At 41.1% G+C, this 25536-nt stretch overlaps 1 protein-coding gene across 7 annotated transcripts in view; it reads right to left on the bottom strand.

Moving 5' to 3' along the window:
• Positions 1-25536, bottom strand: part of CHL1 (cell adhesion molecule L1 like) — a 143895-nt gene that overhangs the window by 18416 nt on the left and 99943 nt on the right. For all 7 annotated transcript variants that reach the window (XM_062630357.1, XM_062630356.1, XM_062630359.1 and 4 more), the window contains 12 exons: positions 24613-24733; positions 21443-21627; positions 15118-15249; positions 14364-14501; positions 13582-13693; positions 12712-12878; positions 10983-11148; positions 7448-7572; positions 4587-4688; positions 4234-4431; positions 3315-3385; positions 585-807 (listed from right to left, as the gene is read on the bottom strand). In XM_062630357.1, the coding sequence (XP_062486341.1) occupies positions 585-807; positions 3315-3385; positions 4234-4431; positions 4587-4688; positions 7448-7572; positions 10983-11148; positions 12712-12878; positions 13582-13693; positions 14364-14501; positions 15118-15249; positions 21443-21627; positions 24613-24733 (1740 nt within the window). The remainder of the gene's footprint in view (positions 1-584; positions 808-3314; positions 3386-4233; positions 4432-4586; positions 4689-7447; positions 7573-10982; positions 11149-12711; positions 12879-13581; positions 13694-14363; positions 14502-15117; positions 15250-21442; positions 21628-24612; positions 24734-25536) is intronic.

Here is a 25536-nt window from a genome sequence, read left to right as displayed (position 1 = left end):
TTACAGTGGGGAAGAATTCTCCAGAGAGAGGAAGGCCTGAGAGGGGGCTGTGCCACCCAGGAGCCATGGAAAGCCACTGGACAGAAACCCAGGCTGAAGAGGACCTGTCCTTCAAGGAATCAATGGACAAGGTAACACCCAGCGTATATGGGGATGTGGCACTATCAATAAATTCACTTACAGTGTGCACTGCCTGAGTGTTTGCACTTAATTGCCAGCGTATGCAACTTCTGACAGTATTAAACTGTTGAATCAGGCCCCAGACAAACTAAAGGCTCTTTTTCCCCACCACAACACAACGACTGCTACACTTCATAGGCTTCTTATGGACCGTGGCTTTCAAACAAGTATCTGGATTAAGCCAGAAACAGAGATTAATGAAAGTACAAGTGACCTTTCCAAAAAAAACCCCTCAAATTCCAGCATCAGCTGTGGCTGTGTCTCATCTAGCCCATCACCCTGAGCACTGGCATTTAAGCAGTTTTTGCCATGGGCTGCCTAATCCATCACTCCATGTCTGGTCATCTTGCACTGCAAGAATCCCCCACGCAGCATGTTTTCGCATGAGCGTTTCTGCTACTTACCATCCTCTCCTGAATATCCGATGGTAATGTTTGGTTCAGGACCAGATCCTAAATTATTTACTGCTTGGACTTTGATCTCATAAGGCACAAAGGTGGGAGTGTTTCGCAGGGTCAGGGAATGCTTCTTCACCATCTCCTCATTCCAATCCGCCTCGACTCCCTGCTGTCGCCAGCTGACTTTATACTCCAACCCCGGCCCATTTCTCTCCAGGGGTTTCAATGGCTGCAGAAGAAGTTAAAAGAGATCTTGTCTGCCTTTGTTGTAGCAATCATGAAACAGTAGCTGAGGGGAGGGGGGGAATAATTTTGGAGACCATGTTACAACGTTGGCAGAGAAAAAGGAAAACAGAAAGCTTTAACTTTTCACTGTTGTGTTAATTTTAGGATGACTGGAAGAAAAATTTCATGACTTCAAGAGAAAGGTGGGTGAAAGAGAAACAGTTGAATTAAAAACAGATTAATTCCTAGTAGACGTATTTCTGCATACTACATACATCAGTTTTTGTTTTGCCACAGGTTTTCTTTGTTTTCTTATGTGATATAACTGCATGCCTTTCAGCACATCTAAAATGCAGATTTTGGCATAAGGCTGTGTGTGCCTTTTAGTACAGCTAAAATCTGCAGTTTATCTGAGAATTTTATGTAGCGCAGCAAGATGGGTCATTAAAATTTAGATTTGTTCTAAATATGCACCAAATCCTTGAAACTACGCATGGACATTTAATGTGCAACTGCTGTGCTACTCTTTTTTACCAGACAGCTGAAGAATTCATCACAGCACAGTTCCCATCTATTTAAGATTAACTTATAAAATATTAGAAGACACATAGCAATGGCTTGTCATGAGACATTCTCCAGTTAATTTATTTATTTGAATACATACTTCTTTAATTAATAAAGTTAACTGGTCAGCTGGACTACCAAAAAAAGATGAGGGTTATTTCAGTCCACTGAACCAGCTGTGGGTGTTTCCCACCACTTGGCTTACTTTTAATAATATTTTAATTACATATTGTACATATTAAATATATGAGAACTGATACGTATCCAAGTTGCACACACAGGTCTGGAATGAAACAGCATTGACCTGCAAGTACCAGCAGAAAGCAGTGCTCCATTAATGCTCCTTATGTGTATGGGGACTTAGGTCTGAAATTCCCCCTTCTTGGCTCTGAGAGTATGAGGACCTTTGGGATGAGTGTGATGAAGGAGCTGGTAGACTGGGCAGCTTTCCAACAGGCACTGCTGGGAGAATCACCTCCATGGCAAGATCCCAGAGGATGGAATTTGCAATAGAAGCTGAAGAAGTAAAAAATTGCTACCAAAAAATAACTTCTCTTTTAGAGTTATTTTGCAGCACTGCTTGACTCTTATTTTGATCTTCCTTAGTGCTGCAAATCTTTGGCTGAAAAGCTACTCTCTAATATTCATCTGGTCTCTTAATCCAAAGTAGGCAGATTAGCATCATTTTGCAGCTTTTGTCTGCCAGAAATAGCATGTTCAGTGCCTATCATTTCCTCTGAAAAGCATTCAGAAAACACCATAAATAAATGAATATCCTGTTTACCACAGTTAAATGATTCAACAATATTTAACAAAGCCTGACCATCTCATTCTCTCCCTTCAATCTCAATTTTCACTTCTACTTTTACCTAGCCTGAGTAGTGGATTACAGGCTTCCCGGCGAGCAACGTTTTTTCTCTGTTAAATGAAACACTGGTAATAGCAGCATTTCCCAGCCATGCTGGTTACTACAACTCTGCATTTCTTCTGAGAGGCAGAATTTTCTTCCCTGACCCTGGGCTATGTTGTACAGCAAAAATCCCCATTTGAATCCCAGTCAATATGTCTGGAGGGCCATCTCCTTTTGTAATTATAGTCTAAGCCATGAGTTCATACTGGGGGAATATTTATTGTTCTTTGCTGTGAACAGCAGATTGAGAAGTAAAACTCATGTAAATTGTGTTGAATTCCAGCCACAAAAAATATGCTTCCTTCCACAATTGTGGATATTTGTGCTAAATGAAGGAATATATATCTCTTAAAACTGTTGGCACAGACAGCTTAAAAGCTAGGGAATTTGAAGACCGGAAACCATTCTCAAGAGTTTTACACAATTCTTTTGACACACATGTGTAAAAGAATTTTATCTACACTACTTCTTGATGTAAAAATTCAAGCTCACGTTCTCTTGGCCAAGTGATCTGTGTCATTTTCAAACCTCAAGGCTGGAAGGGCAGAAACTATGTGCAAATCATACCCTCCATGGGCCTGGCTGCTTCATCTGCAGAGCAGGGGAAGACCACAATTATTTTAAGCACTTTCTTGTATGCAAGATTCACAAAAGAAGAGCATACTCTGGGGAATTCTCACTGTGCTTTGTAAGATTTTCATACTTCTTAATAACCTACAAAGTTAGATGTAAGAAATTGTCTTTTGAAACAAAAATGAAACCAGGGGAGGAAATCCAGAACACATTCAAGTCAATAAGAACTTTACCTTTGACTTCAGGAGCATGAAGGATGCTACCTATGGAATTTGCTAGTATTACCTAAAAAACAGGGATAGGGGAAGGGAGATAAAGCCAAGCAATCCATTATTTCTTTTATTTCTTTTTTTAATGTAATCATATTAAAACAACTTCCTGATAAATTTAGAATCTTTAGAAACTGCTGCTTGAAGGGAGAACCTGTTTCCAGTATTGTAGCACTGACAGATGCATTTCCTTACCTCCCATTTCATCACCATCTCATTTGGCTCTGAAGCTTCAACTCGGATGTTTTCTGGGTTCTTGTCTGGAGCTGGAACCACACAGATGATAAGGTTAGTTTGCATATCCTGGGTTTTAATAGCATTTATAATTTAAATGCAAAAAAAAAAAAGAGATGGGAAAAACTTTTCTTATTTCCACATTACTGACAGTGAAAGACACCTTAACAAAAAATGTTCAGGAGACTAGTTACTTGGATCAGCAAAGCTGCTATGACCAAAACACATTGTTTATGCAGTCTTGATTCCTAAGTGCCCTTGTTGGTTGGAGCCACCAGCTAACATGAAAATGTGACTTATGGATTTCAAAGCACCAGATGTAAGGGGATTATGAGGAAAAGATTTTTCTCCCTCTGGGAATAGGAAACAGAAGGTGTATCATTAGTGGGACACACACAGCTGAGGAAGGACCTGAAATTGAAGTAAACAGGAAAAAAAAAGCCGAGAGAAAAATGCCAAGGAATGTAAATGCTGTTCTGAACAGTTGGCCTCCAAAATGACTTTCAGGGACACAACATTTCACTGTGATTTTCTGTCACGGTAAGAAACACACTGTGAATGGAGATTTTTGACAAGCTTAGCACTGCTGAAGGCTTCCATAAACCCTCACCTATGACAACTTCTTGTCCATAAAGGGCTGCAATGGCCTTTAAAGGTGCAAAATCAGGAAAGCAGGATGCTAGGGGTGCCCTGGCAGGAAACACCCTGCTAACCACAGCAGTGCAGAGTCCTCCTTTGGCATCCCTGGACTGCTACTAAGCAGAGAAAGCAGCATGAGTGGCTCTGACTCCTACCCCTCTCTGAAGCACAGGAGGGCACTGTTACTCCCGGCAAAACACTAAAACCAATAATATTCTGAAAACTAGATGGCAGTGTTTACCAGCCGGAGGTGTTGCATAGCGCAGGGATGGTTTACTGGGCTGGCTCCTTCCCACAGCATTCACAGATAGGACACGAAACTGGTAATTCATATACGGGGCCAGTGACAAAAGGGCTGTAGTATCATTCCCCAGGACTCGGGTTAGCTCCTGCCACCTCCCTGGCTCCCACCGGTTCTCTTCAAACTCTATAATTGACTCTGGGAAGGAAAAGAAACAAAACAAAAGGAAAAAGACAAAGCTTGTATAAGCAGCTTATAAACAGCAAGGTTGGAATTGAATTTACAGCAAATTAATTGTCATAGTAAAACAAAGTGTGACTGTGAGCACAGTTTGCCACTAAAATCCTTCATACCATTAACAGGGCTGTTATGGCTTGCCCCAGCTTTCCAGGATAGTCGAACGCTTCGGTTTTGATTTTGTGAGAGCTGAAGATCTTCTGGTGGATCAGGAACATCTGAAAAATAATGAAGTGTCAGGAGCGTGGCAAGCTACTTCTGTCTGGATTGGCATTTTCCAAAGGACAGGAACAGCAAGGTCAGGGAGGATGGTGGTAAAATACCTTTTGGTTACAAAATGGATAAAATTAGGAAAGTGAGAATTGCTTTTAAAGATCCTTTTTATTACAGAAAATCCGGCTGAATTTTCTGGTCCTGCTTTCTCTCTTATAAAGGCAATATCCCTTCTCGAGTTCATTTCCATCTGCTCTCATTACTGTGCTTGCAGAAACAGACTTTTCTTTTCAAATCAACATTAAGATCTATTTAATTGTTAATAGATATTGACACTGCTCTTAGCAGAAAGTTATATTAGCATCACTTGGATTTACTCTGGTGCAAACCAGAGTGGTAGAAGGTGACTCAACTCTAACAGTTATTGAACTTAGCCTTTTAGAGAACAAGTGAAAGGATAACATTCATTATCCCAGCTATGGGGATCTATATTAAAAGCAAGCAAGAAAATTCATTACCTGCCAGTTCAACTAATGCTGTCCAGAGAATATGTCAAGGGTTGGTGGTGGTTGTTATAATTGCACTGCACTATACAAGACCAAGTACAGGACTATCCTGTTGCTGTCAGAGCTCACTTTTCAGGGATGTGGTACTAATCAGGGTTGAGGTCAGCAGCATCGCTGAAACAGGCTGCTCCCCCTCACCGTCCTGGGAGATTGCATGGGGGGGACATGACCTGGCTTCTCAACAGCATCAGATGCAGAAGAGGTGATCTGAAATGAGGTGATCATTTGCCCAGTTGTCTGCAACTGAGTGAATACTGTTAAATGTAGTGTTTTCAGACTCAAAGATCTTCCTTATGGCTTGCTTTGACAGTTTGCAGTCTGACTGTATTAGATTAGTTTGGTAACTGCAATGTAAAAAGCCTGATATAAGAGTAATTTCTCACTGCAGGGGAGCAATCCCTTGTCCTGATTTCATCCTTCCAAAGTCACGCAGACACACTCCCCCTCCTCAAACATAAAGCTGGTGTTTCAAAATCTAGACAAATTACAGACCGATGAAATGAGATTGCACAACTTTCAGGCCTTTGACCTCCTCCTGCCCCAACATTCCATGCTTTGGCTGACAATGCATTTCTTACAGGAAACCCAGCTACCTCAGCCACCAAGACTGCCTCTGTCATTGTGAAACAAATTAATCGTGCTTGTACTGAGATTTAAAAATAACAATATTGAGTCTTCTTTTTTATCTCAGGGTACATCTAAAGGTTAAAAAGGTTATATTTGGGTTGGGTTTTTTTTTTAGATTTCTTTGCATTTCTTTTCCCTATTTCTGTATTACTTGGTAAAATCACAAAAAATCGGTTTAATCTATAGGTATTTTGATGCTCCATTCTTGGACCATACCTAGTGTTAAAATTCATTATATTGATATACTTTAATTTAAAGGCAGTGATGGCACATCCTAAAGATACTCACCACTCTATCTGTTCATTAGTCATAGAACAGACACTTAGAAGTATTCTAAATGAACATTTCTTTTGTTTTTAGCTGCCCATATTCTGATATCTCCATCTGTGCCATATTTAGTTCTTTAGATATTTCACAGGTCTTCCATTGCAAAAGCAGACTGAAGTTTTAATTCAGAAAATAACAGATATTGTTAATCCACCAAGACCTTTCTTATATACAATAAACAAAGGGAAAAAAGCAGAAGACTGTGTCGCCTCTTCTGCAAATCACCTTTTTAAAATGGAATAAAGTGCTTCATGAAATTTTCAAAAGTAATGTACAAATAGTCTACGAACATTTGGAATTATACAGCACTAAAGAGCTCAAAACCATAAATAACGTGCACAGCATCATCTTCATTTCCTATGTACTGAAAAAATGCCATTAATTTAAAGTGAGAAAACATACTGAAGTTCAGATTATCTTAGTTCTTGTTTCAGTCACTGCCAGAAATATATAAGAATGCAAAATGAAGAAAACTTAATGAAATCAAGTGATGCAAATCTATCCATGTAATTCCAAAAATATCCACAGAATTGTAGCTATTGGCTGATGCCCTTACATACATGTACAAAGGACTGCACATCACTCCACAAGTCCACTCCCTTAATTTCAAGTGGCCCTTCAGGAAAGGAGGCGAGTTGTATGGATGATCACAAAAAGTCAAGCATCAGACTCTTTGGGTCAAGGCTTATCTCAGCTGTGTACTTGTTCTTTGCACTGGACAATAATTTATGTCCAGATTCTCAGAGATAATTAATCCTTTTAGGTGCTCAACTTCCACTGATCTTCAGAGGAGCTGGAGGTCTAAATACTGGCCTTATGTCCTTCTTCTTCAAAAAATAGTCCAAGTGGTAATTTCTGTGCAATTCTTTAGAAAAGTGAGGTGAAGGACTGATCAAGGGCTTCAAAGCAGAAGCAGAGACATTCTTAATATGCTGTTACACCTTCCAGCTTGGGCAACCTCCTACAACCACTGTGGATGACTCCTGAACTGAGAAAAAAGGCTGCCTCATATTAGGTATAACAAAGATTAAATATAAATGAAAAGCTTGCATCAGCATCCTCATTCCAGGAGATACAAGGATAACATAACTGAGGTTAACGAGGGAGAGGTACATTGCACCTCTGTGAAACTGGGTTATCAAGGCTCTGTAACTGAACTGGACAAAAAAGCAAATAAGCAAAACTGCTGCAATGGCATTATGTGCTGCATGGAGCTCTTGGCACACTGGGAAATATCATCTTACCAAGAACAATTAACCATGATTCAGCTGTGACACTGTCCAGAGAAGTCCTGGCCACACACATGTAAACTCCTTGATCCTCCTGTGTCACGCTTGATATGAATAGTGTATCTCTGTCCAGAATTATCCTACGGGGCAAAGGAAAAAAGGAACATACAAATAAGGAAGAGAATAATCTGCAAGATAAGCATATGACAGACAGACACCACTGATCTCCAAGAGACTGTTCATAAAAAAACTTTGTAACATGACATTTTGAATAACAGAATTGCACATTGGGCCAACTACTATAAAACATAGAATAGAATCATAGAATAATTAAGGTTGGAAAGGACCTGAAGATCACCTAGTTCCAACCCCCTTGCCGTGGCCAGGGACACCTTACGCTAAATCATGTCACCCAAGGCCTCGTACAACCTGGTCTTGAACACTGCCAGGGATGGAGTATTCATAACCTCCCTGGGCAACCTATTCCAGTGCCTCACCATCCTAACAGGAAAGAATTTCCTTCTTATATCCAATCCAGACTTTCCCTGTTTAAGTTTTAACCCGTTACCCCTTGTCCTGTCACTACAGTCCCTAATGAAGAGTCCCTCTGCAGCATCCCTATAGGCCCCCTTCAGACACTGGAAGGCTGCTATGAGGTCTCCATGCAGCCTTCTCTTCTCCAGGCTGAACAGCCCCAACTTCCTCAGCCTGTCTTCATACAGGAGGTGCTCCAGTCCCCTGATCATCCTTGTGGCCTCCTCTGGACTTGTTCCAACAGTTCCATGTCCTTTTTATATTGAGGACACCAGAACTGCACACAATACTCCAGGTGAGGTCTCACGGGAGCAGAGCAGAGGGGCAGGATCACCTCCTTCGACCTGCTGGTCACGCTCCTTTTGATGCAGCTCAGGATACGGTTGGCTTTCTGAGCTGCAAGAGCACACTGAAGCCAGCTCATGTTCATTTTCTCATCAACCAACACCCCCAAGTCCTTCTCCACAGGGCTGCTCTGAATCTCTTCTCTGCCCAACCTGTAGCTGTGCCTGGGATTGCTCCCACCCAGGTGTAGGACCTTGCACTTGTCATGGTTAAACCTCATGAGGTTGGCATCAGCCCACCTCACAAGCGTGTCAAGGTCCCTCTGGATGGCATTCCTTTCCTCCAGTGTATCAACCGAACCACACAGCTTGGTATCATAGCAAACTTGCTGAGGGCGCACTCAATCCCACTGTCCATGTCAGCGACAAAGATGTTGAACAAGACCGGTCCCAACACTGATCCCTGAGGGACACCACTCGTTATTGGTCTCCAGCTGGACATTGAGCCATTGACCACAACTCTTGCGGCCATCCAGCCAGTTCTTCATCCACCGAGTGGTCCATCCATCAAATTGATGTCTCTCCAATTTAGAGACAAGGATGTCGTGTGGGACAGTGTCGAACGCTTTGCACAAGTCCAGGTAGATGACATCAACTGCTTTACCCCTGTCCATCAGTTCCGTGGCCCCATCATAAAAGGCCACTAAATTGGTCAGGCAGGATTTCCCCTTAGTGAAGCCATGCTGGCTGTCACCAAGCACCTTGTTGTTTTTCATGTGCCTTAGCATGCCTTCCAGGAGAATCTGCTCCAAGATTTTGCCAGGCACAGAGGTCAGACTGACTGGTTTGTAATTCCCCGGGTCATCCATTTTCTCCTTCTTGAAAATGGGGGTTATATTTCCCTTTTTCCAGTCATCAGGAACTTCACCTGACTGCCATGATTTTTCAAACATGATGGCCAGTGGCTTTGCAACTTCATTCGCCAGCTCCTTCAGGACCCGCAGATAGACTTCATCAGGTCCCATGGACTTGTGCACGTTCAGATTTTTAAGATGGTCTTGAACCAGATCCTCTCCTACAGTGGACGCAAGGTCTTCATTCTCACAGTCCCCGCATCTGCCTTCCAAGACTTGGGTGGTGCAGTCAGAGCCTTTGGCAATGAAGACCGAGGCAAAGAAGTCATTCAGAACCTCAGCCTTCTCCAAATCCTCTGTAGCCAGTTCTCACAAGAGCTTCCTGAGGGGTCCTACATTCTCCCTAGTCTGATTTTTATTTGCTATGTACCTGTAGAATCCCTTCCTGTTGTCTTTAATACTCGTAGCCAAGTTTAATTCCAACTGGGCCTTAGCTTTCCTAACCTGGTCCCTAGCTTCCCGGACAACATCCCTGTACTCTTCCCATGTCATCTGTCCTTGCTTCCATTTATTATAAGCCTCTTTTTTCATCTGAATTTTCCTCAGGAGCTCCTTATCCATCCAAGGAGGTCTCCTGGCCCTCCTGCTGCGCTTCCTTCTGGTTGGGATGCAACACTCCTGAGCTTGCAGCAGGTGATCCTTGAATATCAACCAACAGCCTTGGGCCCCTCTGACCTCTAGGGCTGTATCCCATGGAACCTTCCAAAGCAGGTTCCTGAAGAGGCCAAAGTCTGCTCTTTTGAAGTCCAGGGCAGTGAGCTTGCTGCACGCTCTTCTCACTGTCCCGAGGATCTCAACAACATAATTGTAGTTGTATTATGCACTGTGCTGTAGACTATTATTTGTATTTTGTAGCGATTTAGCCTCCATGGCTGGAAGCTGGCATGTCTCTCTTGGTCTGAAAAGAGCCACATTGACATGCATCAGCTGAGTGTCTGGAACATAGAATTTTGGCACATCATTAATGAGGCAAATTCATGGGCTTTATATTGAATTTTTGAAAGGGTTCAGTAAAACTAAGCATTCTCAACCCACTTGTGCAATGTCCAACACACCAGGGGAAGTTGGCATTAAAATAGGCACATGGGCTCTCTTGCAGACATTGCATTTGCTTGGCGCTATCTCCCCATGCTATGTGGTCTCAGCAGGATCTTCAGTCTCTCTAGTACTGAAGTATTTAGGAAAACATCTCTCTTCTGGGGTAATTAATAAAGACATCTGATTACCCACTGTGGGACTCTTCATATGAAATAAAGGCTTAGCTCCATCCCCTTGGGGTCAGTGGAAACACAAAAGTAGGCAAAATACGGCCTGGACTTGCAAATATGCATGTATATGCAAGAAAAACTCATTGCTTTTAATGTGTACAATTTCAGGCAGAATCCCAGATAGCTATTAACCATCGACTTCAACATTACAAGGCCTCTGCTTTGGCCAAATAGGTGCAAACCAAAGGAAAAGACTAGTTCCTCTGCAGAGGAGAAAAAAACCCACCCAGATGACTGCAGTAGAGCTAGGGTTGTATTTTTGGGTTGAACCAACATATATGCAACATTCTGATGGGATAGCGAGAGAGTTAATAAAACACAAAATCATTTGCCTGCCACAGCTCAAAACTCATATATATACATATATTTATATGTATATGTACATGTATATAAAAAATGCAGACCTATTCATATTTTGTATGAAGAATTCTTGCCGACATAAATTTGCATTTCAAGCTATTAAATCTCATGTTTATTGAAACTCCTGCTCCAGCACCATCCAGCTTTATTCAGCTGAGATCAAGAAAACTCTTGTTTCTTCCCTGCTTACCTGCCACCTTCTGTGCTGTTGACTGGCAGCTCATCTCCATCTTTCCTCCAGGATAATTTAAAACTGTGTTTCAAGTGTGAATCATATTCAGCCTGACATTTCAATAAAATTGAATGTGATTTCAACACTCGGGGGTTCTTCGGAGTAACAACAAGTTTTGTAGCATCTGATTGATCACAGAAAAACACTTTGATTAGAAGAGAGAGACTATTACATCAAATTTCACCACACAATTCATATACCAAAATCAACCTTAGGAAAAAGGATCAGGTCTTTTCTGTTATATGTACAAACATTTCAAGAGAAGGATGGTTGGTTTCGAAATAGGTATTTGCCAGGATTTAATTTTTTATCTTGAAAAATATCTTTTTAGTTCATGCCAAAACAATGAGTTCCACAAAAAGAAACAAACAACAAAACCACCAAAAAAAAGTAACAGGTGAAAATCCTTGTTAGCAGACTCATGAAATGGATGAGTTAAAAAAAATGGCTTGAATATGACTTTTATGTCCAATTGCCATTTGAAATAAGCTTTGGCAATGCTCCAAGAAAAATTACAAGCTTATTAAAGTCAAGTGAGAAAAAAATATTGCAATCAAGTTTGTTCTTTTAATTGACTCTAATCTGAATACAGAAATAGATGAATAAGTGAGAAGAAAGCACTTGGCTGAATTTGTTTCTACAGTGAAACGTGGCTCTGTGAGAATTTCATCGTACATTTCATGTTTATTATCACTGTAAATTTACAAAGCAAAGGGAGTGGGTATAAACAGAACACAGAAAGAGTCGGGTTTTTTCCTCAAGTTTGTCACAGCCAACCTGTAACTGAGAGTCCTTTTGAGGACTTTGCTAATTGAGCATTTAAGGTTTGTTTTTATTGGCAAGCCCTAAATCCTAAGTAAATTTGTAAGCAATGTACTAAATTTAATCTGTGTGCTCAACAGAAGCTGTGCTCTGCCATCACACTCTCCAGGGGAAACCCCCTCCTGCCCAGCCAACCACATAAATCCCTTGAAAACAGAATTGAAGCACAAGGTAAGTATCTGATATTTATAAGTAAACACACTTCTGTAATTATTTCCCCCTATTTACAAATATTTGCCAAGTTAATAATCAGGCAAAAGCCCAACACAGAGCCCTTAAGCCAGCAGCATCCCCTAACTCATCCTGCTGCAATGTGCTTGGTATTTGTTGTAGAGGTTAATTCAGTTTGGGATGTACCTTCTGATCAACAGATGGGATGTAACTTTAGGAAGAAAGAAGCCCACATCTGTGAGACCCTGTCTGGCTCAGCAAGGACCCCATCAAGCCCACGAGCACGGGAGGCTTCTAGGTTCTCCAGGGTCAGCCGAGAACCTACTCCAAGTGTAACAGGGCTGATAGCAAGAGGGAAGGAAAATCCTTTCATGGAAATAAAGTTAATGGATCTGGAAAGTAAACTAAAAGTTTTTGGGGGCTTATGTAGTTTTTGCAAATGTTCAGGAGAAAGTAAACATCCTGTATGAGCATGGAGAAATCACACACGATGAAAAATGGAGACAGTACTGACTGTTACATATATATGAGATCTGTGGCAATTTCAGGTCTTAGTATGCAGAGAATTTATAGCCTCACAGAATGAATCTGTATCTTGGTGTGAATGTTTACTGATTACTTATTTACTGGAATCTTTTAAATAATGAAACTTGGCAGATGTGAAAGGTCTTTCTACTGATAAGTGGGACATTACCTCTTATATCCAGATTGGCAGTGATTGCTCTTTTTCCAACAGAGTTTGCAGCCCAGCAAGCATACGATCCTGAGTCTTCTTTCTTTGTTTCTTTGATCTCTAGTGTGCCATTCTTATTTAACTCATAGCGTAATGTTGAAAGTGGCTCTATGCTGTCATCCTTAGTCCTAAAGGTGATAACAACAGTTATGGTTTATTTCTAAGGTTGCAGAAACTGTTATATCATGGTTAGCAGATATTGCTGGGGGGGGGGGGGGGGGCAGGGGTTCTGGGAGCTGGTCTCAGCTCTGCCACTGAGGAATCAATTCAAGATTAGCAGGTCCCTTTACCTACATGCAGCAAATCATAAAGGGGCATAAGCTCCTGCAAGCCAAAAATGCCCTGACAGCCTCTAGCTAAGTCTTTAAACTAGTCTAGCTGAGTTCTTAATCTATAGCTGTCATCTGCAACTTTATTGCACCTGTCAAGGGTTATGACAATCCTGTGATTTCCAACTGTGTGGAACCATTTCCAGGTAAATATGCTTTGTAAGTCATTGCGTTTCCACCTCAGTAATGTGTCCAAACTTAGAAAGTAGCCAATATCAAACTAAGACCAATGAAGCTGTAGCAGGATTTGGCTATATACAGCATGGCTTGGTTTAATGAATATCACAGCACTTGTCTCACACAGGTATTGACTTTAATTAACATATAATAATAGGTAAGAATTCTTAACACAGAATACTTATATATAGTTGTGTTACGAAGTTTTAATTTTAACTCCATAGAAATAGTGACTAGCTTTTTGTGTGTGTGTGTGTGTGTGTGTGTGTGTAAGTAGGATATATGAACTTGTTTCACATTAAAACATCAGTTCTCAGTGACTTACCATCTAATACCTGCTGCAGGCGAGGCAAAAATTTCACAGTGCAGGAAAGCACTGTAACCCACGACTGCAGCATAGTTTTCACCATCTGATGTCAGTATTAAGGGAGCAATATCTGCAGAAGAGAATGCAAAATGAGCAGCACTTCATTTCAGAACTGGCACTATAAATACCGTCCCTGCATCATCTCCTTTTCCAGCAAAGGTCAAAGACTTAGCCACTTAATGGGCATTTCACCGCCTTTTGGAACCAGTTGCACAGAGCAATTGAGCTCTTATAAGCTCCACTGATAAAGACAGCAGTGGTTGACTGCTGGACATGTCAGAACATGAAGCATCAACATGATCCAGGAGAGAAAACAGACCTGGTTCTGCTTCCTCTAGAGACTTCCTTTATTAAATAAATGCCCATCATTCTCTTTCTTCACAGCTGAGCATTGCAGCTGAAATTCAAGATTAACAATACACTTAACAATACACTTCAAAACCAGAGTTGTGGTCACAATTCACACCCCAGTGGTTTCAGTATATTTGAATTCAAAAGGTTTTGAACCCAATCACAACCATATTTTTAAAAAAAAAGTATATATCAAAGCTCATAAGCAATTATATCAAGGATATAACATTGTCCACGATAAGGCTTGTTGCATTAGTTTGGACAATATGGCAGCAATGCAAAGGAACAATGGTTACAAACCCCAAGCTGTTCTGAAGATTCAGTCAGCAGAATGGGACACTTCAGTTAGATCTTTTCTCATGCACATGAAAGGCTGGGAGGGTACTCACTGAGGACATTCACATTGGCGCTGGCAAGGATGGTGCCATGCTTGTTGCTGGCCTCACATTGGTACACAGCACTGTCCTGAAGCTGAAGGTTGGTAAGGCTGATCTCTCTGGCAGAGATTCTCCCTCTGAATGTCCTACCTGGAAAGACCCAGACTGTGTCAGGAGCTGGAGAAAACATCGTGGCTGTGGAGTTCACTGTATCTCCTCATTACTTGAAGGTCAAAGGCAAGGCACATCTTCAGAAGCAAACCTGAACCTTGCTCAACAGCCAAAGGGCAAGTTGCAGAGCACTACCTTTGCCAGCAGCCGCATGGCCTAAAGGAAGTGCTCTAGCACACCAATTTTCGGTAATATCCCCACACAGACTTTTTAAAAAGTAGCAATAATACAGCTATATCAGGGAGCAGGCCCACGCTCTGCTCCATGAAGTCACTCGTGCTTATTCAAAAGCACAAACAAAGATCAGGAGCCCTCAGTGAACACAAGCTATCTGTGGTCCCCAAAAGATGAGAGCATTACAGGGTGAAGCAGTAATTTATAGGTACCACTCCACACCCTTCAGCTCTCATCCTTACTCTCTTCAAGATCATATTTAAATATCAGCTTTATTAAGTAAGTGGTAATTCACATCTAAATAGATGCCAAACTAGACATCATTTAGTGTTAGCATTTGGGTGTTCCCTCTAACTGGGTGCAACCCAAGCACATCCCACCCAGCCACCACCTAAAGAAGAACATTGGACCTTGCACTTACCATCAATGGGCATCCCGTTAAGTTTCCACTGAATGGTTGGCTCTGGGTTACCAATAGCTTCACACAGCAGCACAAGATTTCTTCCCACGCTGTAAACACCACCTTCGGGTTTCTTTATCCACTGAGGAGGCTCTGTAAAGAGGGGACATAGCAGGTCTCAGGTGCCACAGAAATGTCTAACCCTGCTATTCTCCTGGTCCTCCAGGAGATGGCAAACGCTGCCAACAGTTCCCAGCCAGCTTCTAGCAGCCTACCGTGCTGCTGCATCGTATTTTTTGCAAACTGATGTTACAAAAGGTAAAATTATCATCAGCATGCATCAGTTTCTGTCCTTTGTGAAATGTGAGTGTCAGGGAGAGAGTATTGGAAACGGGCAGTGTTTATCCAGGTGGAAAACATATGCAAATGGAGGTGAGATGCTGGGGAAGGAGGTAAATGTGAATGGGTCGGTGTTTTCACAAGGACCCTCAGTCGCGAGATTGTGGTCTGTGAAATGAGGTGAGACTATTTCAGCAACTCGAACAAGATGCAAATATCCATCCAGGTCAGCTCAAAACCACCTCACTAGCTACTAACAAGGGCCCAGGATCAGATAGACTACAGCAATACCGCAGAGCTCCACAAAGGACGTAGCAGCTCTATCTGCTCCTCTAGATGTGCTGAGGAAATGCACTGTGATTTTTGATATTCTGTTTTTCCATGGGGTATTCAGATGAGAGGCTGACCCTTAACCTATTTAGGAATGATGGAACATTTTCTCATCACTGAGGAGGGAGGAGAGAACCACCATCCTGAGCAGCAGCCCAGAAAGTTTGCCCACAGGGTGGTGGTAGAGGAGCAGCAGCGTGCTGCTGCATTCCCCGCGCTTTCCTCTTTCCCAGCACTGCCAGCTCTGGGGAAACCTGCTCTCTAGAGCGGCCCCAGAGCAGCAGGTACCCAAATTTCGTTGGAAAAAAAACAACCATAAGGGAGGGAAAGGAACTGAGGGTAGAAAAAAACTCCAACCAACAACAAAACCAAAACATTAATTTGTTCTTTACAGACTGAATGCAGGTCCCTGAGCCTTCCTACACTTCATTGGGCAGCCTCAATGCAAAACACAGCCTTAAATTCATCATTATCTCTCCCTGAGAAGCAACAAACTTCCAAATTTTAATTCCAGACCTGATATTACCTCTTCTGTACGTGCTGGGCAGATCCCTGAGCCTCTTTCCCTATTTGAAAAAGATGAGCTCATGGATGGGAAACATGAGGATTCATTAGTTAATGCTCATAAAACGCTTTGAAGATTAACAGAGCTGTTGCCTGGTAATACATCTCCAGATGTTATCAACGTGATATGATAAAACAAATCAACGTTGTTCACCCTAACAGGAAAGAATTTCCTCCTTATATCCAATCTAAACTTCCCCTGTTTAAGTTTGAACCCGTTACCCCTTGTCCTATCACTACAGTCCCTAATGAAGAGTCCCTCCCCAGTATCCCTATAGGCCCCCTTCAGATACTGGAAGGCTGCTATGAGGTCTCCACGCAGTCTTCTCTTCTCCAGGCTGAACAGCCCCAACTTCCTCAGCCTGTCTTCATACAGGAGGTGCTCCAGTCCCCTGATCATCCTCGTGGCCTCCTCTGGACTTGTTACAACAGTTCCATGTTCTTTTTACATTGAGGACACCAGAACTGCACACAATACTCCAGGTGAGGTCTCACAAGAGCAGAGTAGAGGGGCAGGATCACCTCCTTGGACCTGCTGGTCACGCTCCTTTTGATGCAGCCCAGGATACTGTTGGCTTTCTGGGCTGCGAGCGCACACTGCCAGCTCATGTTCATTTTCTCATCGACCAACACCAAGTATGAAACATTATGGTTTTGCATATCTTTTTCTTTCTCGCTCTCTCTCATATACATTATGCTTTCATTAGGAAAAGACAGGTCAAAGGCATGGTGGTGAGAAGGTTTGTAACAGTCCTGATTACTTTGCTTTGTTTTTCCTTTCCTTTGCTACAAACACAGCACTTGAGACAGGATATTTCCTTGTTTTGGAAGAGGTGAGACACCAAGCACAGCCTGAATACAAAACACTTGCTAAATCCCTTTTTATTTTCACCTGCATACACTCTGGAAGCTGCAGATATATTACGTCACAGCTTTCCCTTCTCAGCATGGAAATTGCTGTGGTTTTCCCAGGAAAGTGATGTAGATGCAAAGCCATAGGCAATGAGATTTTGCCAAGTATGAAACATAATTTCACAGAAAGGCTGAAGAACCTGTTTTCTGTGTGGCAGATATGCTATATTACTTATAAGTATATAAAATATAAAAATAATAAAATAGACATGCATTTCCTAATACATGTCTACAAAAAAAAAATAAAAAAATCCCAGTGGTTGGATAATTGATGAATTAATCTGTCTAAGCAATATGGTATGGTAAATATTTCACTGCATAGTATATTCTTCTTGGTGAGAATTATGAATGTGGGGGTTTTGATTAAGACATTTATGTCTTTGTGGGAATATAATGACAGATCCAAGAGTTGAAGGGATCTAAAATGGGCATCTAGTCCATCCTTCTGCAACAGAGCAGGACCATCTACACCTAAAGCACACCCAAAGGGTGCAAACCTTCACCACAGCCTCCCCCATGGTGTCTATGGCAGCACTATGCTTTTCCCCACAACTAGAACAAATTTTTAATGTCTAACCAATTTTTGCTTTGCTGCAATTGAAGTCTCTTGTATCTTACATTATCCCTGGGGAGCTTTGTAAAGACACTTCAGTTCATCTGCAGGCTGTTATGCATTCCCCAGATCCATTCTTTCCTAAATTAAATATATCTAAATTTTTTTTTCTCCAATGGCACATTTTTGAGCTCTGACTCTCATTGATGCTTTCTCGTGACTTGTCTGAGTTAACCCCATCTTTGATGAAGTCCACGATGTACAGCTGTTTATGGTACATGAGGCCTTATCAGTACTCAGTAGTCTTACAACAACATTTTTCTTTACACTTTCCAGGATGATTTTTGTTTTTTCTGCAAGGCATATTTCTAAGTGATGTTCAGCCTGTGATCCAGTATATCTTCCAGACCAGTCTAAGCAGACACTTTCCATCCTGTGCTTATGAAGCCAACTAGTGTTACCTGATGAGAACTGCTTTGCACTTGTGCTTACTGAAGCCCATCCTTTTTATTCCCGATCATTTTCCTAATTTGTCAAGATAATTTCTAATTCTCTGACATCTTCCCAAAGGCTGGCAACCCACCCCACTTCAGAGGCATCATTGCTAGCTTCAGCTGCGGTTACCATCTTGGGGTCTGCATCCCTATTGAACAGTTTTCCACTGAAATACAGAACTACAATTTGAGCTACAACCAGCCATGGTTCTGCCTCATGTTAGTTTTATCTATTTTATTTTTCTCTAGCTGAGTAATGAAAGTATTATGAGGCATAACTTCAAAGGTCCTTAGCTATATATCATCACTTTAATTAATCATTATATTGTAATAATTATTTCTATTAAACAGAGTCTAGGAGCCTCAATCAAGATCAAGCTACCATTAGATCAGATGCTGTGATTGTGACAAGACCTTGAGGCTATATGTACATTTTGTATTGGACTTGGAGGATTATATGCAATAACCAAATAAATAAACGTTTAAAGTCAAGACTTGTGGACTTGCTCTGCTTTTTATTTATTAATTTATTTATTTTCTTAGTAGTTCTCTCTCATTCTAATAACAATGGGGATTTTGTGCCTGCTCCAATGTTCCAGTCTACATCTTTCCTTGCAAAGAGAGATTAAAATGTTCAAACAGCCAAGCAATTTCCTAGCTGAATACTTTCATATGCTTGGTAATAATTGCCTGAATCTTTGCCCTCAGACTCCTGTAGGATTAGTAAGTGCAAAATGCAAATATCATTAAGACTGTTATTTAGAAGGCTGGGGTATCAGTCTGAGATTCTCAAATACCAGAAAGAAGAAGAGAAAATGTGACACAGTGCAGAAATGAAATCAGAATCCTGATTTGCACACCAGCACTCAATTGGGAATGGTTGGCAGTTATTAACTGAGATGTTTTTTCTTCCCTGTTTAATTTTCTCCTCCCTGCATGCATCCTTTGAGAAGAGGCTGTCAGGTGCGAGGAAGCCCTATGTCAGCATAACCTCCCTGAAGCTACTGAAATTAATGCTCGCTTCCTCCAACTCAAGATCTGCCCTTGAGTGCGCACACAGGAGCTGCTGCAAGAATGATGAACGTTTCCATCTCTGATTAATGATAGCGACATTTTCTGGTTAGAAATTCTAGAAAGAGACTGCTTGGGCTCAATTTTACCTTGGTAGCCTGCATGTGAGGTGAGTCTGAATAGAAGGAATTCCTGCTACTGACAGTAGGCATCATTATTTACACACATGGAAAATGAATTTAATAGCAAGAGCATTTTTTTAGGCTATACTGGCATTATCTTCCTTTTTTTTTTTTTTAAGTACTTGTTTGTTGATGAGCAAGAACAATTTGCCAGGAAGTTTTTCTCCCTCTAGAGACTGGGGGAAGAAGGGAGTCAATATCCTCAACTGCTAAATTAATGTTATTTCTCTGGTATTTTAGGTTTTGCAGCTCCTGCAATTTCTTTGAAGAATTCAATTTTTACAGCTGAGAAAATGATAGCCAGATTGTTAAAATATTCAGCTACAGCGGAGATGCTCCAAACCATCTGGAATGATTTTTAGGAGTCAGCACTTCCCCTCCATTATAGCTGAAAACTTGCCATGCCCTGGTATCCCCCTCTGCCAAACTTCCAGGAAGGGAAAGAAGACTGTAAGACACAAGGTTGTGGCAAGTGAATGGGGATGATTCATTACGTACTGGGAGAAAAGGCTTTTCCTGAGCTGAGGAGTAAATACAGAGCAGGTATTTGGAAGTCCCTTTCCTCCTGTCAGGACTCCTTGTGCCCATGGAGTGAGAAGCAGCACAGATTAAAATGAAGCAGTTGGCAGACTCTGGCAGTTTAATACTGCCTGTGATTCTGGTTTTTTTTTCACTCTGCAGAGCAGAGTCTGGAGCATTTTTCATTGGTAAAGAGAAAATGTTTTCAGCAGTGCTTCAGGATTCTCATTTTGTAGCTATTTATGGGCAACATTGCTGAAAGAGTTGCAGTGGGAATGATACTTCCACAAGCCTAGCTTGTCTCTGCTAAGTCTCACTGGAGCTCTGCTTTGCTCCTGGGAAAGAGCATCTGCACCCACCTGGTGTGAAGGGCTCACACCTTCACAGGGTTTGGGGAGTAGGAAAAGGAAGACAAGAGAACGAAGGCAGAGAAGGCACCGCACGCCTCTGTCTGCACTCTGCAAGATGCCCTTTATGAAGGTATCTGGGTTGGCTTAATCTGCCTTCTAGCAGTAACATAAATAAATAACAACCAAATGGATGCACAACCATACCAGGTTCTCTGTTTTGCTAGTCCAGCACACGCACAGCCCACTCAGCCACCAGACGTGTGTGCATCCTCACACACAAGGATGCACCACCCTACACACGTGTATGATACACACAAGTGTAAACATAAGATTGTTTATGAATGCTGTTAATATAGCATTGGTCGTGCTACCAAGCATGCAGGCTAGTGTGAGGTGAGAACGGGCCTTGGATACTCGGTGGGGTGACAAAAAGGAATATATTTTTTTTTTTTTTAAAAAGCAACTTCTTTAAAATTACTAGAAAGTAATTTTTTTTTTTTTTTAACTTTGTTTCACAAGTTTTCGTGATATTTCTCCGGAGCTACAGAAACTACTCTTAGCTCAGGTTGTCCCTATACAAAATTAGGGGTCAAAATAGGAGAGAGGTGGCACCATGTTCGCTCAGTGCATTTTTACAATCCTCTCTATGCATTCACTTTTGGTGGGAAAAAAAGAAAGGAAACTGAGCTAAATGTACCTCTGTTCTGGCCCAAAGTAGCTATTTATACACTCTTGAAGATCAAGATCTTTTTATCTGACATTCAGATTAATGCAAGATGTTTTATCAATATCTCGGCTTTTCTAACATCCTTAGAGTATTGGACATACTCATATATTTGTACTCCTGTCCACCACTTTGTAGAGCCCCCATGGTTCAAAAAATAAATGCATTATTTCCTTTCACTTTTTTTAAAGGTGCTACTTTCTGCAAGCTTCTGAAAACCATAAGCTGGGTCCTTGGCTAATATAAATAGATAAGTGTAGGTTGAATTTATGCATGATACTGAGTGATATTAGGAAAGGCTCTTACTCATTTCCCTTTGACTACCTCTTTGTTCAAAATCAATAAGCTTAGTAAAGTGTACTCAGCACCTTCCACATGAACGTGGAACTCATGCTTTGCTCTCCCCATGGGGTTGCTTGCTGTGCACTGGTATGTTCCTTCATCAGCTGTAGTCACTTGGTCTATCTTCAGTATCTTCCCAAAATTCTCTGTTTCTGGTTCATCCTTGGGCAAGTTGCCAGTGATCTTGACCCAGCTTAGATGAGGAGTTGGGCTAATAGCAAAGAAATAAAAGAAAAATATATATATTGAGTTGAACAGTAGGCCGCTGCAATGCTTCATATTGGCAGAGCTGCTGGACTTCATGCATATATGGTCTGCAGGGTGAAGTTTTCAGAGATTTTTGAGCCTTTTTAAAACACTGGGGCTATCCTAAGTATTATACTATAGACTACAACTAGTCTATACTGCTTCTTGAGTTGAAGGTCCTCTATAAGTAGGTTCTGCACAGCCAACACCAGGCCATGGTGTGAGGCTGCATTCCTTATATGCATATTGACATGGGCTGCAGGAGAGGGAACCCAGCTCATTTCATCCTGCTCCAGAAGGGCACTTGAGGACAGAGAAGGAGGTAAAGACTTCATTACAGTGACTTCACTCAGTGCCCTGCCTGGTTAGAAAGGTGGCCAACCATCGGAGATGGCTGAAAACTCTCTTTACGTTTTTAGAAAGCAAATGGCAGTGACACAGAAATTTGGGACAGACTGCTGTCTGCACATTCCCAGCTGGACTTCACGACCCCGACACCATACACAACGCACATACACAGTGTCATATCTGCTTACTCTTGTGTCCATCTGTTATTGTGGCAAAATGCCCAGGCACAAGCTACTCAAAGCCCCAGGTACCAAGAAATTATGGGTTTCCACGAGCAGTGAGCACAACTGTGCAAATACCCAATTACTTCCTGCAAGAGTCCTTGCCCTGCTCTTGTACTTGAAGTCAGTCACTGTGTTGCCTTGGTGTTGTAGTGAGGCAATGCCCCCCGACACTATCATTGCTCAGAATATAAGTCTTCAAAAATGACAGATTGGAAATGTACTTAATTCCTTATTTTGCAGTTGGCTGCCCCTGATCTTAGTTACTTGAAATCTGGCTCAGTCTATCCGCTTCCGTGGTTTGTGGACATTTGGTGGGATGGATTGGCAGAGATATAGGCAAAGCTGATCATTTTTCTGCTGAAAATGGGAATTTTAGCAAATAAAAATATCATTTTATTTTGGTCTAAATGCATTTTAAAGGGTTTCAATGAAAAAATGCTTGGTGAACAAAGTAATTTGTCTTCTTTCAAAAGTGAGTACTTTAAAATGCACCTTTTTGATTGAAAAATAATTTATAAAAATATTTCCTGGAAAATTTTGAGTGAAACAAAAACATGTATTTGTTTCCTTTTTTTTTATTTGTGGTTTTATTTTTATCTTTTTTCCCAAAGAAAGAGAAAGCTCTTTCTCTTCTTGTACATGACATTAATTCTCATGAAAAGTCACATTTGCATATTTCAAAGGGGATTTACCTATAAAGGTCTTTGAAAACACTATAAACTTATAGCTGTGGACTTGTGGAGGTTTGTGGGCCTCCAAATTAGCTTGATGGGTAGTGAATTAGACAAGGAAGTGTTGCAATAGGGAACTAGAAATCACCGCAGATACCTGGAGTGAATCCAATAGAGACAAGCAATTCACCTTATCTCAGAAATGGCAACCAACTGCAGAGGCATAATCTTGCCAGCTTGAATGAGCAATACCCTTTCATGCCCACATAGAAAAACAAAATACCCTAAACATGTTTGTTCAGGCAGACAAATACCCTGATTTTGGAATTTTATAGAGAGGATATAATTTCTAACCACTGTCTGCACTCACAGACCTGCAGCTTCACCATACAGCATGACAAGATGATGATTTAAGCCTCTATTCAACAACAAGCCCTATCACAAATAAACCAGAAGCAACTGTGCTTTCATTGCGGGTTTAGCGGTTGGAGAGATTTTCGCTTTACCTCTTTCTCTGGTGGCAGCTCTTCCGGGGTAGACTATTACATCTACAAGCACACAGTAAAAATTGGAAAGCTGGATTGAGGGCAAAGTGGAGCTTTTGTCTGCCTGAGTTATAGCAGCAAGAGCAAGGGCTCAGAGAGTTATTCACAGCTTCATTGTGAAGGCTGCACTTAACATCTATTTAGCCATTCCCTTTCCCTATTTGCCCTTATTTTGTTGTGCGTTATTACAATAAGGAACAAAATTGTCCTGATTTCTATCACATACCATCTACTTTAACCCTTTCCTATATTTTTACACCAAACACTGAGATATTCTGCCATACTTAGTGCAGCCAGATCCACAATTAGAGCTTAATAGTGCCCTAATATAAATACTGATCACAATAATAAGCTTGACATATCCCTGCAGCACAAAGTACAAGAGGCATTCATAGGCATGGGCCCACGCACAAAACACAGGAGTGGAACTATATTTGGAGGTAGCTTATTACTGTTAGTTCTAGCAGGATCAAATCAGTATGGCTAACTCCAGTTCACTATATTTTTACATAGCTGTGGACTTTGTTCTTCAACATGCTGCTGTCTGTGAGAACATCATGGAAAGAATATCCTTTTCATGGATATTCTGGATGCTGGTGAACAGCCCACAGAAAGTGTCCATGTTCAGAGCCACTCCTAAACCAACAACTTCCTCTGCAATTGGGGAACTCAAAGAACTCAAGAAGTTTGCTTTTAAAATCCTGAGTCTGACACCTGGAAAAATGGTGAATAATTTTTCAACCAAAACAGAATTGGCAAACCTAGACAAGAAACAGGTTGTGAGCCAAAGCACAGAAGCTGAATTCTGATATTTATTTTCTCAACATATCAAATGTTGCACTACTCAAAAAAGTTCAATAATAGTGTTGTTTTTTTTTTAAATAAAATAGCCCCCCCCCCAAAAAAAGATACTACTTACCAGGGTATTATTTTAATTACTTATTTATAAGCTATATCAATAAAAAATACACAAATGTTGCATGCTAGCTCTCTGCTCTTTTACAAGGAGGATGCATACTTCAGGAAAACTCTGCATAGAGGCCCAATTTAAAACTGTACAGGCAGGCAGGTATATTCATTTGTAGTTGTATAATTCTTAATATAGCTTTTCCTTTGCTTAATACTGTTTCAAAAGGTTTGTGCAGTATTGCACATTACTCACAGCCCTTCAGCAATACATTCCAGTAGCAGGACACCTCCCTTGATGACAGTGACTGATGAGCTACTGCCAGCAGATTCAGGAGGGATCAGCAGTCTGGGTTTTCTTTCCTTGATAAAATTTGCTAAAAAATGAAATAAAATAAAAGTTAGGTATGAAATCTTGGAGCCTTTGTTTATCCTTCAATATGCCACAAGCAGTACTTCTGTCAAGAGGTTTTGGACATCGATTTGTCAATTTTCTGGCTTTACTTATACGTTTTGAGAATAATCCAAGATTTGCCTGTTTCTCCTGTTAACAGTCAGTAGATAGCTACAGTAACAATAACAGGCAGCAGTACTGGTGAAGCCCCTTTTCCTAGAGTTTCATGTCCTGCTTCCCAAGCACTGGCCCTTCCTATCCTACACCTCAAGCCAGACTTGGTAAACTGGTCTTCTTAATTGCTGATCTTCTAGTGCACACCACCTTTCCTAGCAGCTTTCTTCTGCATTGACTCTATCACATTATTATATAAGATGAAACCCCATCTTTTCTGACTTGAATAGCCCATAGAATTGTCCTTCTTGCTATGATTATTAAATTTACAGTAATGGAAATACAATTTGTAAAGAAGACTGTTAAAATAATAAAACAAGATTGACCTGCATTTGATTTCAATGCACCATTTGTTCCAGCCTGCCAAACAATGGTTTCATGATGAAATATGCAGAGAGTTAAATGGCTATCTAGTTATCACTATAATAACAATTAGCACAGTAATGAATAAGTCCCCAAATGGTACTACTTCTTCAAAAAATAGTCAGTTACGGATGGATGGGTAAAAGATCACATGTATCTCTCTGAACCATTTTCTAATGTGGGGTTTTTTTCCTTCCCTTGCTTTGTATCTCTACAAATCTGTGTCACAAGTGCTCTGAGCTGCAGGAA

Source organism: Pezoporus occidentalis, unplaced genomic scaffold, assembly GCF_034315485.1.
Source record: "Pezoporus occidentalis ecotype Australia unplaced genomic scaffold, CSIRO_AGI_Poc_V1 ctg35, whole genome shotgun sequence".
In the NCBI taxonomy this organism is placed as follows: Eukaryota; Metazoa; Chordata; class Aves; order Psittaciformes; family Psittacidae; genus Pezoporus; species Pezoporus occidentalis.
Note: the sequence above shows the minus strand (reverse complement) of the source record. Positions and strands in the feature narration are given on the sequence as shown.